Consider the following 16,191-nt stretch of genomic DNA (forward strand, 5'->3'; position numbering starts at 1 on the left):
AGAAGAAAAAATATCCATTTAAATATCAGTTAGTTTGCCATAATTATGCACTGTATCAGCTTCGGATCATCTGAATCGAATCGAAAGTCAGTTCCTCTTCTAACATTTAATCACCACCAACACCCGGTGTCAGTGGATTCTGGAATCATTTCTGATCTTTGTTGGCAAAGGCTAAACATTTGCTCATTCAAATCACGTTATCGTTCACATGGTCCTTGTTTCTTAAAGTAGTATCGGAAGTATGGCATAAAATGGCTTTTATCAAGCGAAACGTTTCGAACAGGTGTGGAATAGATTCAAAAAAAAAAAGGGGGAAAGAAAAAGAATTTGATGTTTGGAAATATAACGTGCTAAGCCTTGATGACACTAAGCATCCAATGGCTTTCGATGTTCGCGCTTACTGTTCTATAAGAACGAACTCATGTATAACACAATTCTACCACTGATGGTCATTGCAATCAATTCGTCTATTCGTTGTTCATCAAAATTTAGCGTTAAGGCTCCCCCAAATCTACGCGACTTTTTACGGCGACAGCGACAAAAAATTGTCGCGATTTCGTTTTTGTGTCGCTGCAAGCACTCTTTTATGGAACCATCTTGACTGACACGACGCGAATCGCTGCGTAATCGCGTCGCTGTGGCTTAGACGCGCTCATCAAACAGTGCATGCAGCGAAATATCAGCGAAATCGCGGCGATTGTCTGTCGTTGTCACCGTAAAAAGTCGCTTAGATCTGGGGGAGCCTATAATTGGCTGCTGTTGCTACATTTAAAATACATTTACAAACAATTGCCTTCTATTATGGGTTCTATTTTATTAACCCTTAAAAGGTGTGGACGACATATCTTTTGCTTATATCTTTTAACTCAATTGATAAATTTTCAAAATTTTAACAGTACTGTGTAGGGAATCAGTTGCACCTCTGAATGCATTTACAATGATTTGGATCCCGGTGGCCAATCCGGTTATCTTATTCCATTAGTGATTCTTGATAAAATTTTAATATATTTCGAATGTATTTATGTGAAAGTATATAAATATATTATGTATCAAGTTTTGCGAGCTCGATTATTTTTGAATCATAACCATCACTTGACATGTTCAGATACAGAAGATCGGAAGTCTTGGTATGCGATCCCGAAGAACCAACTCAAATCAAATATTGATATCCAAACTGAGCAAAATAAAATCATATTTATTAGACAAAATATGACCGTTGGAAGCCTCTCTGGTCCTTTTAAATACAGGTGACCAATTTAAGTCCAATTTGTTCCAAGACTGTTTTTCTTATGTTAGAAGACACGCATAGTGCGAAACATCAAATATTTAACACTGTTTTAGCAAACTGGAACTTATAAAATTGGAACATTCTAAACGAATAGGGGGCATTTTGAGTTTTGTTAAGCAACTCTGGTATTAAGTTCCGGAATACAAATATTATTAAAATTATTTCGGAAGATCAAAGCTTTATTCTGAAATATAATGGGAGGCTTATTGTGAAAATTTTTAAACGATTTCAATAAGAATCTTGAAAGGATTCTTATGAACATTCTGAAAAAAGCTGATGAGAATCCTAAATGGCTTCTTATTAAATTCCTGGTAGGCTTCTGATAAGTTCCCTGGATAAAATTCTGCACATTATTTGGTGCAATACTTTAAAATTTCTGATGAAAATCCTGGTAGGATTGTGATGAGAACCTTGTAAACATTATAATGAGAACCCTCAATCTCTTTGTGAACCCCTGAATTTCAGATGAGATCTCTGCATTTTTTTCGATTAAAATCCTAGAAATTTTGGAAAGAAGCTGATGTTTCGAATCCCACCGGTCGAGGATCTTTCCAAAATTCTCTCGATTACCAGGGCATATAGTACCTAAGTACCTGCCACACGATAAACAAATGCAAAAATTTTCAAATGGCAAAGAAAGCTCTCAGATAACAACTGTGGAAGTGCTCACAAGAACACTAAGCTGAGAATCAGGCTCTGTCCCAGTTGGAACGTAACGCCACGAAGAAGAAGAAAACAAATTGGAAAAAAAATCGTTGAAAGATTTAATGTGAATCCTGAAAGAATGATGATGAAAATTCATGAATAATTCTGATAAAATTTTAAAAAGATTTCTGATTAGAATCCAAGAAGGATTATAATCAGAACACTGGAATGATTTGGATACAAATTCTACAAGTATTCAGTTGCAAATATTTATCCTGGAAGAGTTCTAATGAGAACCGTGGAAGTATTTTGAAGGAAAATTTGGAAAGGTTTTGGTGAGAATCATGATTTATGTGAGAATCCTGTAGAGATCCTGACGAAAATACTGGAACGATTCTGACGAACATATTGGGTTCTGATGAGAATTCTGGAACGATTCTGATAAGGTACCTGGAACGATTCTGATGAGAATTCGGCAACACTGCTGATGAAATCCTGAAAGAATTCAGTTTAGAATCGTGACAGGATTTTGATGAGCACTTTAAAAGGGTTCTGATGAGAATCCTGGTAAGATATCTGATTCTGACAAGCATCTCGAGAGATGATCTCTGATGAGAATCTTGAGAGGATTCAGATGAGAATCCTGAGAGGATGCTGAAGGGAATTCTGATGAGAATCCTGAAAGAATTCTGAATAGAATCTTGAAATAATTTTGATGAGAGTTTTGCTAGGAATCTGATATGAATTCTGTGATGATTTTGTCGAATTCTGATTATAATCAAGAATAAATTTTGAGGATATTCCTGCAAAGAATCCTATTTGAATCAAGCGGCGAATCCAATGAGAATCTTGAAAGTAGGGAAAGAGGTTCATATGGAATTGATATGGTTTGGGAGAGAAAAACGAGGCATTTGAATAGTTCTATCACACACATCAAAGATGTTATCTAAAGTAGCGTCACGAATTATGATCAAAATAGCTAAATTTTCGCAAATTTTTATCGCTAGCAAAACACGATGCAAATGTTCATTTAACCTGCACTATGTGGGTAAAATTAACAGCTGTTGGTGGTAAACTTTAAAAATTTCACAATATATATTTCAACGGATTATTATTTAAACATTTTCAGCAAGCCTGTGTAATATACTTTAAGAAATTTATCAAACAATTACTACGCAAATTTTTCAAAAATCCCTAATAGTCTCCTATAAGAATGTTCTCCACAGTTTTTAGTTATTACTCAAAGATTTTTTTCTGTCTGATATTGTATAAGGTTTTCCAGAGGTTCCACCAAAATTAGCTCCATGAATTACTGTTACTTATAAACCTAGTGTTTGCCTTAAGTCAAGCTGTAAAGAGTAAAAGCCCAAGGACATTTTTACGGATTTCACAAAGATCTTGATAATTTTTTTTTCATGGGAAATATACAGAAAATACTTGAGGAGCGATCACAGGGAGACATTAGCATTACTGAAAAAAAAACTATTGAATTCACTGAAGAAATATAGGGAGTAGTTTTAAGGATGAATTTCTAGCATTATCCTTGAGAAATTTTACTTGGAAACTATCGACAATTGTTTGGAAAAACATTTAACCAAAATACACCTGGATCAATAGGTGCAGAAATTTAAGAATACTATTTTTTTGGTAGGTTAAGGATATAACGGAATTACCAGAGGCGAATTAACGGCAGAGATTTCGAGCACATTAGAATGTATTTTAAGTTAAGATTTTAGAGGATTTTTGACTGGAACTTAAGAAAAAAAATTTTGACAAGATAATGAAGGAAACTTAGTGAGGAATCGATTCTTTCATATTGCTTAAGGTGAAGAAGGCTAAGGCTAAGGGGCCTTCCTTAGCCGAGTTGTTAGAGTCCACGGCTACAAAGCAAAGCCATGCTGAAGGTGTCTGGGTTCGATTCCCGGTCGGTCCAGGATCTTTTTGTAATGGAAATTTCATTGACTTCCCTGGGCTTAGAGTATAATCGTACCTGCCACACGATATACGAATGCGAAAATGGCAAATTTGGCAAAGAAAGCTCTCAGTTAATAACTGTGGAAGTGCTCATTAGAACACTACGATGAGTAGCCGGCTCTGTCCCAGTGAGGACGTTAATGCCAAGAAGAAGAAGAAAGTGAAGATGAATCGAAGCCAAACCTTGAAGAGCACAAATCTGGAGAATCAATAACCCGTTTGAGCTGAAAACTTAATCGATTGGTCACCACCAGCTAGTGACCAAACGATTAAGTTTTCGGCTTGAATGGATGTTTGGTTCTCCAGATTCGTGCTCTTGAAAATTTGTGATTTGGCTAATTTGCTATCTTATCTGGATCAGTATTTATGTCGCATGAAATCCTTAATTTAGTATTGCAGAATTTGTTGGAATTAAAAGTCTTCCAAATGTCTTTGACATCTTGACAAATTTTGTCAAAGGCTGAAGCTTTCTATCTCATGTGGTTCACAAATAGAACTTGCTCGAAATGCTCATTTCTACATGATTCCTAGCGGCAAAACTAAACTAAACTGCTTCTGGATGTCCTTGACTATTAAAACAAACTCGAACTTTCTACCTCATCTGAATCATGGGATAGATGTTCATGTTTAATGATCTCTAGCGCCACCTAGCGGTGAAATTGCGAACCAAACTGTTTGCTATCCGCTGAACAACTTTGCTGAAGATCGCTTCTTTGCTAATCAGAAGGATCTCGAGATAGAGCAAAGCAAATTTAGAGTTTTGAGGTGACGCTTATCTTTTTGGAGGGTGATTCAAAATTGAAATGCTATTTTTTTATTGAGACCGTATTTATGACGAGCAGTGAAGTTCATTCTTTGATGAATTTTATCAGATTCTGGCTGAACTTTAAAGGATTGAGTAATTTTGGTCACATAATTGATAGGATTACTGGAAGAGTTTCAAGATTCTTAACAGTGATTCGTACAAGATTCTACATATTAAATTTGCCACCAAAATCATGGAAGTTTTCGCAATTCTCAAGAAACTCGTTTAGGAATTTCTTATAAATTTTAAAAACGTATGAAGATATTTGTAAGAAGAATTGAGAATGTTTAAAGAAATGTTTCGCGAAACTCTTGGTGCTTATCTCTCAAGAACAACCTGGGAAAACTCAACAAATTCTACGCCACAGCGTCCTGCAATAATTTCGGATCCATGTGTCATATACTGCATCTCATGCAAAACTTGAAATATGACCGGTTCTATTGGCCATACATTTTCAAAAATCTCACATTCAATATACTCGAATATGTTTCTATTCACAAATTGTTTGCTCATAAATCGAACAAATAACACGCGGTCGCAACTTGCGTAAATGTTGCATCGCGCTTAGTGTAATCAAAGCATTAGTAATTTATTTGCTCACTATCTCGACGAACCACAATAAATGTGCAGTAAAAATTGCTAGAAAAAAATGTACTCACCCATTCTCAACCCCCAGCGACAGGAAGTCATCTCCTTCTAGTGCACTATGCCTACCCGTCCACAGTATCAACCCATTGGGCGAATGCGTTTTAAACCGCAGGTTCAAATCAATTTCGTAGCTGATCACCCGCCGCATAGTTTCTGCGTCGCTATAATGAAAGAAACTCTCCGTGCCGGTAAAGCACGCCCCCTGATACCGCCGGTAGTATTTGTTTTTGTACTTCACGCCTCGAGACACGTCCTGCTCCTCCCCCACCAAATGCTTCTGATGTTGCCGATCGTTGTTTGTGCTGCTGCTCCTGCTATTGCTACTCGCGCCACTACTGGATGCCATTTTCGCTGCACCCTTGCTAAAGTTGGTATTCGTATCACGAAGCTTATTGTTTTTCTTTCCATCAACATCAATCGCATCGCGGTTGCCATCAATACCGTTTTCGTTATCGTCATCCACCGAGTTCAGTTGCCGTTCGACGACTTCTCCCATCCGAGTGCCCGTGTGCCTGATTTCCTCATCGTCCATCGCTAGTTCCCATCCCACCGAGCCTCCATCGGTTGAATCGTCGTCGCTCTCGTATCCATCGTCTTTATTTTTCATTATTCGATTCATCTCTTCCATTAACGTTTCGTCAATGTCCGGGTCCCGTTCTGGCTGTTTCCTGTGTGGTCTCGTCCTTTGCTCATTCCCAGATTTTTTCAATAGATCAGGACGATAGGGTATTCTGTCACCGTTATGGTCATAATCTCTATTAAAACCGTCGTTAAAGTCACCGTAACTGTCGTTCTCATACTGTGGACCATCTGTGGTTTCTTCATTTATTGCATTGTCGTTGTTTGTGGTGGCAGTAGCTTTACTTTCATGGGATCTCGGTTTGTTTGATAGATTTTTGCTTTGTTGATTATTTTGCCGATTTAAAAATCGATTTACCCCATCTGGCGAACCGGAATTTCCATACTTATTTTCACCATCATCATTGGGGTTAGAGTAACTCTTGTCATCATAAGTATCTTCATCGTCATAATTTTGCAATTTACTATTGCTCTTTGTACTAGTTTCAACCCCCACCATTTGACCCTTTCGCTTTTCGTTGCGGTAGTCTTCGTCGTTGTCACCGCCATTAATCTGTGTGGTCACATCCGCCTGTTCCCGTTCAGGTCTAGTGACTATTTTCACCACATTTTTCAAACGACCAATGTCCTCATTAGGTTGTCCGTTGCTATTTGGGTCAGTACCGTCGCTCTCATCATCATACTCATAATAATAGTAATCATCTTCCCCGCTGCTCGTGCCCCCATTAGCTCCTTTATCGCCACCTGGTTTCCCCGAAGGAATCATCGTAGTTGTGTAGTCATCGTCTTCCTGTTGCTGTTCCTCCTGCAAGAGTTGCTGCTCCTGACGGTGCACCTGATGGAGTTTCAACAGTCGTTGGCGCTGTTCAATCACTTCCGATGGCAGCTCTTCCGCCTGGTTGCATTGCTTGTTCTGTGGGTTGCATTGGCACTCGTAGCTGTCCAGATTGGGAACACATTTGGCTAGCGGTCCACAGGGTCGGGCAACGCAAGCATGCGGACAGTTTTCCACGTTTGACCCACCGAGAGCCTCCGAGATTATGGAAATGGTGCGGTCGTTGATGTCCACCTGTGGGAAAGGAAAAGGGAAGTTTGTACAATGTGATTCTATAAACTATTTTTTTGCTACTACGAAAAATGCAGTTTCAGTTGGATTATGTCCAGGAGCACGATAAAAATTGAAAAGAAAATCCACATGAACAGCCATGCGTAGAAACCCTTGGTATTTTCAATCAGGTAGGCATACAACATTTTTTGCAATTCCGCATCATATTAGCCTACTTTTCATGAATAGTTTGAATAGCATAATGGCCTACTTTTCCTAACAGAACAAACAGTGCTGAAAAGTGCTACCTGAGCAGTCAATTTGTCATCGTGATAACTCTTCATACGCAATTCGCGTTGTCTCTTCATACGCAATTCATTGAATTGCTCTGTGGTTCTCAATGACTTACAATGGCTAAAACCTTACGATTTTATATCCATTGGATGATCCGTATTCGTTGATGAGCCAAACGGATGCGGAATCGGCTCGGCAAGCCTCGTCGGATAAATGTACGGACTCAAGCTGAAAAAATCATAATTTTGCAACTTGTTGCATAAATAACTATTATATTGAAGATAAAATGTCATAATTTGGATTGATTGTTTGATTAGCATAAGAGAAAACGCTGCTATTTTTTTATTTCTCAATATAATAGGATGTTGGCTTGATGAAATGTCAGTTTGTCATGATAAAACGGCATATAGTTATCCACATATGTTTCGGGGAAGTGGGCTATTAAGGGAAATGTGACATTCGTGGAACTGGCGTTCGGGGTTACGACATTCGGGAAATAGTGGCACAACGACTATCTAATTGGTTTCAATACGGTGCCTTACGGCAACATTACGTTCAATGAATTGAAAACGATGTGATGTGGACGCATGGTAGCTCACATTTTTATGAAACAAACCAATCAGCTTAGGGGGGTTCCGTAGCCTCAAGGTTACGCTTTCGTTTCGTAAGCGGAAGGTCATGGGTTCGATTCCCAATCCTCCCTCACAAAAAACTCCGTCCAGTCACCAGAAGACGTCGCACGAAGGACCGTATATTGGGGAAACACATCCATCCTCCGTCAGTATTGGATGGTGACTGAGACAAATTGACCCTCTTTGTAGGCTGTTGCCTCACACGAAACGGAAACATGGCAAAATGAACCACCACACACCAATGGACTACGGCTATATGGATAAGAATTGGACCAACGGCAGCTCTCTCCTCTACCTGCTCGGTATGAGAGAAATAGCAATAAAGATATAAATAGATTCTTTAACGATATGGTAATCGGCATAGTAGGCATAGGCATAGTTAGGGGCCCAGATAGCCGTATCGGTAAACGCGCAGCTATTCAGCATGACCATGCTGAGGGCCGTGGGTTCGAATCCCGCTGGTCTAGGATCTTTTCGTAATGGAAATTTTCTCGATTCCCAGGGCAAAGAATATCTTCGTACCTGCCACACGATATACACATGCGAAAATGGCAAATTTGGCAAAGAAAGCTCTCAGTTAATAACTGTGGAAGTGCTCATAAGAACACTTATCTGAGAAATAGGCTCTGTCCCAGCTGGGACGTAACGCCAGAAAGAAGAAGGAGAATCGGCATAGTGCGTGGACTGCCCAACAAAAAAAAAAAAAAAACAATCAGCTCACATTGCACATGCTACGGATACTCCATCTAGGGTAGAAGCACCGCCATTTGTAGCCATAGTGGATTATAAACTGTTTTACATAGAAAATCAGCATTAAACCTTTTGTATTTACATTCACATTATAGAGCTACATTCGTTTACTCGTCCGAATCAATTTAAAACACAAGAAAAATAATTCATTTTCCTTATAAAGTCGACTCTTATATACCTAATCTGGTAAAGATACTAATAATTCATGAGTAATCAATGTGACTGGGGATTATTAGGGAAACGAGGCTAAATCTCCGGCCAATGTTTTTTTTAGTTTAAAAAAAAAAACTAATGAATTATTGTTATTATTTTGTTGCATCTCAATATTTTTTAATTCCCACAATAGGGGTCTGCACAAAAATCATTCTATCTCGTTTACTCTTTCATGAATTTAGTAAACAACAAGGCCAGTAAATGTCAAAATCCCATGCAAAATCAAAACAGTGCAGAGGCCTATTGTATTTTTGTAGTGCTGTATATATAAACAGGGAAAACGTACCAGTTATGGTCATAGTGGTTCCCTATTTGGCCATATGTGAAATTTTTATAACTTTTTGAATGTTTTAACATCATGATATATCTTAAATCTAACTACTACAACACACACAATTTTTTTTTCCGATCCTCTAGATCTGTAGTCGAGAAGCTTGACCTCGGGGCTATATCACATATCTAATTGATTGGCATCAAATGCGAATGTTGTTTGAAACACGACAGCTTTGATGACATTTGATAGCTGTTTTCTTCAATCATCATCAATCATTGAAAAAGCAAAGCTACTATATTCAATTTTGTAACATGTCAGCAATTGCGCCATTTGGCAGCAGCTCTAAATGCAGGGGAATGAGGAATGTCGTTTTTTTCGACGATTTTTTACAATTTATCTGTATTTCGGATACAAAAATGATGTACTACAATAATGTTCAGAAACGACAAAGGAATGATACTACGGTTGAACTTTTATGATTAGACATGAGGTTAAGAATCTTGTAGAACAAAAACTGTAGAGAAATGTATGTTTTACAGGTACTTCAATGAACAGAAATCAATTTTATGAGGTCAAAACCATCTCTAATCGGCATACAGTGTTCTCAAAAGTTGTAATGTACTAATAATACATTCAACTAGTGGTATTTATTTTGATTTTCGTTTTTCCAAATTCTCGTTAGAATTTTTTGAATGTAAAAAATAGCCCCTAATCTTCTCCAAATTGGATGAAAATTTGTCTGGTAGTTTGTTTTAGTATTGCAACTAGGACTAAGGGGTGACTGGTTGAATCCTATAAATTTTGATTTTTGTGAAACTGTCTAATATACTCTTTTCAAACATGTTTATTATGTTTATTTTCAGTCAAATATAAATTTTTCTAGTTGTCTATAAAACAAATGCAACAAAAGTGACATTTAATACTTTTGATAGCATGGATGATACACTGCCGGGTAAGAAATTCTCCATATGGTTGGTGTTCACTGAATACTTTTAAACAAATGTTTTGAGTAAATTATTATTTTTAAGGTATGCTCTAAATGCCGATTTATCAATTTATATGAATGAATAGAGTGTGGTGGTTGTTTGCCACTGTTTAGTACGAAAAAGGTTCAATGGAATTACCTAACTCGCTTACAGTTGTGTTCATGCAGGGCTTACGTGTTTTTGTGAAAAATTGTAGGAAAAAATATAAATAATTGGAAAACACTTCATAGTCTTTTGGTATAGGAGTTTTCCGTCAACAAAATAGTAATATAAAGTTTGCCGGAATAGTTTTGGTAATAACCTGATTACACTATTTTAGTTCGGATACAAATCAACAACGGTTCGTGAGATTTGAGAAGCAACTTCCATGCTACAAGTTCCATTTATGCTGTCAAAGTCAAGTGATTTATCAAACTTATATCACACTGTAATTTTTTTTAGGGCACTCTGTGCTCGTGGCCACTACTGTGCCGGAATCAGTTGATCTGTAGCTTCTTCTTTACCGATACAGATCTGTTAGTGAGGCTAGCTTCCTGCGAAGAGGGTCAGTATGTCTCAGTCATCATCTGATACTGACGGAGGATGGATGTGCTCCTCAAAGCACGGTCCTCCGTGAGGCGTCTTCTGGTGGATGGACGGGTTTTTTGTGGAGGGTCTGGGAATCGAACCCATGACCTTCCGCTTATAAAGCGAAAGCGTAAACTGTAAATTTATGATCACACTAGTTGTCCCTGAAAACCTTTTCATTGCCTTGAATGAAACAATGGCAAATGATTGGCAATGAAATCAAGAACGATCAATATCGTTTTTCAACAGCCTACTTGATGGCTAAACGAAGTTTGCCGGGACCACTAGTTTTGAATATTTACCATAACGATGAGATTTTGTTCTGAAGCGTTGAAAAAAGTAATAATAGTTCAGTAAAAGTTCAGTGTATTAGTAGAAAACACAATAATGAACTAATTTGCAAAATGTGATCATTCCTTTTTGGAAATATTTACTTCGCTTGATGTCGAAAAATGTATATTGAACGATTTATAATGGTTAATTGATTTTTTGGAAGCAAAAGTACATATTTCACCATAATTTTTGATTCGCATATTAATTTAGTGTTAAATAACAGTTATCAATCAATAACAGTTATGCAATCAAAAATGAAGGCTTGTCAATGTTTGCACTTTTACATTTTTCATTGTCGACCATCCAATGCATTTCCACTACCAAATGTTCTCAGTATTTTGTTGCGTTAATGATTTGTTGGACAAAGTATAATACATAATTATGTATACCTAAACCCATATGATACATAATTTTGACAACAAAAATATGTTGCACAAGCTCCACCTTCTGCGCTTTTCCAGTCATATATAAGTTTGAATTCCAGTTTTTTCGCTATGAAACAGAACATTCTCATTAGTCATATTGAAATCATTGTGATTTATATGAGACATGTTGTGTTACTTGGGAGGGCTAATCAATATATGAATAAAAAAAATTGAGAAAAATTCAGGGTCGCCTATTTTCCCGGAAAACAGTTGTAAATTTTTTGTTTTCCCCTGACACTACTTACTTTGAAAAATCATAACTCAAGAACGAAGCATCATGGAAGCAAAGTTTTTTTTTATGAAAATGAAAGCAAATTTTCTCAGGAATAAAAAAAAATATTAACTGGAAAAAGTTTTCCACAAAATTGTCCACCGTTGAGAAAATTCATTAAGAAAAGCCGGAAAAACTATGCTCCAACTCGTGGAAAATTTTCAAAAACATATTTTTGAGAAGATAATTTCATAAGCTTTAATCGCTGAAATTTTAGAAATGTACTTCTTTTCGTTTTTGAGTTAAGGCCAATTTTGTAAAAAATGTGCATATGTGCCATTTTGAGCCTTTTCTTTGAAAAATCATAACTCAAGAAAGAAGCATCGTAGAAACAAAGTTTTTTTTTATGAAAATGAAAGCAAATTTTCTCAGAAATAAAAAAAAAATTAACTGGAAACAGTTTTCCACAAAATTTTCAACCGTTGAGAAAATTCGTAAAGAAAAGCCGGAAAACTGTTCCAATTAGTGGAAAATGATTTTTTTTTTCGTTTTTGAGTTATGGCCATTTTTTTGGAAAATGACCATATACGCCTTTTCTTTGAAAACCCAGATTTCAATCGAAGCATCGGAAAAACAAAGATTTTTTATCAAAGCAATTGCAAATTTTCTAAAACATCTGAAAAAAAAATACGGGATTGGTTTTAATGAAGTATAAGTTGGAATGGATGATATGTTTCATAAAAAATTACACCGCTTAGAAAAACTGAAAAAAAAAAACTGTTTCTGTCTCAATTTTTCATTACACTGAAAAGGGATTCTTTCTTTTCTATGGAACAAATAAGATATTTTTTTTTTAATTTCATTTATTCAATTGTTCAGTATATAACTTACATTTTCATCATAATACTATCTAATTTTTCAACCGGGAAGATTGTCTTTGGTCGCTAACACCAGAAAATTTTCGTTTCTTTGTATTATTAGGAACAAAGCATACTGTATTTTCTTGGTTTTCATGTGCATCTGAGAATTCACTAGAAAAAATGCTTCGTTCGTCTTTTGGTATAAATGAAGACATTTTTCAGCCTCTGAATAGTCATTTTCAGTTGCATAGATAAATTCCCAACCTTTTTTAAATTGGTCTTTCATCTTTTGCGACACAGCCCAGTCGAAAAATGGTTTGGCATTATTAATTTCTGCTGACTTTCTAACACTAGCATCTCTAGCCATTCGCTTAATGTTGCCACCGATACCATCACAAGGACCTTTTCCATGTGAGGTTGAGAAAAAGTGCCATTCTGCTTTAATTTCAAAATTATTTTCATGGTTGCATACATTTTTGAAATTTGACATTGAGCGAATGGCTAGAAATGCTAGTATTAGAAAGTCAGCAGAAATTAATAATGCCAAACCATTTTTCGACTGGGCTGTGTTGCAAAAGGTGAAAGACCAATTTTAAAAAGATTGGGAATTTTGTTCCAATTCCTGGAACAAAAAAATATCATTCATTTATACCAAAAGACGAAAGAAGCATTTTTGCTAGTGAATTCTCAGGTGCACATGAAAACCAAGAAAATACAGCATGCTTTGTTCTTAAAAATACAAAGAAACGAAAATCTTCTGGTGTAAGCGACCAAAGACAATCTTCCCGGTTGAAAAAATAGATAGTATTAAGATGAAAATGTAAGTTATATACTGAATAATTGAATAAATAAAATTTAAAAAAATAATCTTATTTGTTCCATAGAAAAGAAAGAATCCCTTTTCAGTGTAATGAAAAATTGAGGCAGAAACAGTTTTTTTCAGTTTTTCTTAGCGGTGTAATTTTTCGTGAAAAATATCATCCATTCCGACGTATAGACGTATTGAAGTATAACTTCATTAAAACCAATCCCAAATCTTTTTTCAGATGTTTTAGAAAATTTGCATTTGCTTTGATAAAAAATCTTTGTTTTTCCGATGTTTTGATTGAAATATGGGTTTTCAAAGAAAAAGCTTCTATGGTCATTTTCCACAAAATTGGCCATAACTCAAAAACGAAATAGAGTACATTTCAAAAATTTCAGCGATAAAAGCTTATGAAATTACCTTCTCAAAAATATATTTTTGAAAGCTTTCCGCTAATTGGAACATAGTTTTTCTGGCTTTTTTTTACGATTTTTCTCAACGGTGGAAAATTTTGTGGAAAACTGTTTCCAGTATTTTTTTTTATTCCTGAGAAAATTTGCTTTCATTTTCATAAAAAAAACTTTGTTTCTATGATGCTTCTTTCTTGAGTTATGACTTTTCAAAGAAAAGGATCAAAGTGGAACATTTGCACGTTTTTTACGAAATTTGCCATAACTCAAAAACGAAAAAAAAGTACATTTCAAAAATTTCAGCGATTAAAGTTTATAAAATTATCTTCTCAAAAATATTTTTTTGAAAATTTTCCACGAGTTGGAGCATAGTTTTTCCGGCTTTTTTTACGAATTTTCTCAACGGTGGAAAATTTTATGGAAAACTTTTTCCAGTTAATATATTTTTTATTTTTAAGAAAATTTGCTTTCATTTTCATAAAACAAAAAACTTTGTTTCTACGATGCTTCGTTCTTGAGTTATGATTTTTCAAAGTAAGAAGTGTCAGAGGAAAACAAAAAAATTCCAACTGAGTTTTCCGGGAAAATAAGCGACCCTGAATTTTTCTCAATTTTTTTTTTATTCAAAGATTGATGAGTCCTGCCTGTGGAAAAAGTTTCATGAAAATCTGAGACCCTTCGGCCCACTTTGTACGGAAATTAAAAAAAATCCCCTACATGTATACTGATATGTAATAAATTATATGGATATTTGGCTTTATTGGTAAAAACTAACAACTTTGATGGCACGCTGCCAGCTTATTTGCAGCTAGAACCTTTACAAGTTAATTTTCCTACTCATACATGATCATGAGCCTGGGTCACGGTTATATGAAAAATTTAGATTCTCACTCCAGTCCACTTTATGGATTGCATTTAGGTCCCATAACAACTGTGCAAAATTTCAGCTCAAAGTTTGTATGGGATTCACTATGGAAAAACTTACTTTTGCAAAGAAAAATCGCCAGAGGTCGCCATTGACCTCTATAAAAATTCTGAACACAGAACTGAGATGACTGTGATTTGACAGCAATCAAGATCATTTGAGTATCCGCATTGAAATGCATTTGAGTATCCAACGGTTGCTTAGAACATGTTGGATTCGAAAAGATGGCGGCGCCGCATACTACTGGTCAGATTAAAATGAAAGGAACCATGGGGAAGTGAACATCCACCTGACGCAGTTTCTGTCAGGACATGGTTGCTATAGGCAGTACCTGCATAGATTCGGGCACTTAGCATCCCCTGCGTGCCGTTGCGATAAATGCCGTTTTAGTCGGATTATTTTAAGGAACATAAACATATATCAATTAAATCCACATGGACATCCAATCGTATATTTTTAAATAATGTATTCTGTAATGCAGTTCAATGACTGTCACAAATTTTCACGCCTTCATTTCTAGTCTTCTACCTGAATCGAATTTGGAGCATCCGACAAATGTAGAATCAGAAGCTAGTTGGCTTAGTCATTGAGAAATCCAGAGTAAGTTAACGAATAGACGCACTTATATATTAATTTGACAACTCCCAAAACAGTACTGAAAAGTGCTACTTTTCAGCATTGTTTCTAAACGCTGCTTAAAAGAAGTACTTTTTAGTTCTACATATTTTTGGAAGTTAAAAACTTGATATCTGAGTGCCTCCATAGAATTTCTCTGGATTCCCGGTGACTCGAGATATTTCCATCAGTCGATGGTCCCTTCAGGAATCAAGTCATAGAGGTTTGACTGAATATTCATTTTTATCAAAATTCTCAACAAACACACCTACCTTTTCAGTTGAAAAGAACCTGTTGCTAGTGCTATTTAAACGTATAATCTCAAGCGGGGTTATTACAAACCCAGATTTCGGAAAACCTAATTTTATCTGATTTACTCCTCATTTGTTATAACCATCACAAATCGCTAGATGTTAACTTGAACTCACCGAAAATTGAAATCGCCTCCGCTATAATGAAATTAGCAACAAATTTGATAACGGCTCTGGAGCTCTGCTTACATCTGAGTTCTTCCTTGCGGATACTCACAGTGAAGGATTTTACATGGCGTACGCCTTCTCCGTACCGCACCGCAGACAAAGCTTCAGTTGGCGGTTTGTGATGCGGAATAATTGCATTTGCTGCCAGAAAGTTCAATCCACCGGAACAAAGTCATAAAACCCCAAGAAACGTTTCTTGGAGAAGCGAACACGGTATGAAAAAAACAAGCCATTTCATTCCACGTCCCGTTTCTGTACACCATACCGCACAGGGGTCCAGATTTAAAATATAATGGCAAAAAATACGTTTTCCTAATGTTTTACAAGTTTTTGTCATCGTATACCCTATTTTGTGCATATTCATCAGTTTTTGGAACTCATAGAAAAAAAGGCTGTTTTCCAAGACCTCAACTTTTTCAAAACAAAAC

General features: G+C 36.1%; 1 protein-coding gene across 1 annotated transcript in view; it reads right to left on the reverse strand.

Annotated features, from left to right (window-relative positions):
• Positions 1 to 16,191, reverse strand: part of LOC5578284 (pikachurin) — a 783,038-nt gene that overhangs the window by 27,629 nt on the left and 739,218 nt on the right. The window contains exon 15 of the mRNA XM_021842555.1: positions 5,372 to 7,008. Within this exon, the coding sequence (XP_021698247.1) occupies positions 5,372 to 7,008 (1,637 nt within the window). The remainder of the gene's footprint in view (positions 1 to 5,371; positions 7,009 to 16,191) is intronic.

Source organism: Aedes aegypti, chromosome 2, assembly GCF_002204515.2.
Source record: "Aedes aegypti strain LVP_AGWG chromosome 2, AaegL5.0 Primary Assembly, whole genome shotgun sequence".
NCBI classification, from domain to species: domain Eukaryota; kingdom Metazoa; phylum Arthropoda; class Insecta; order Diptera; family Culicidae; genus Aedes; species Aedes aegypti.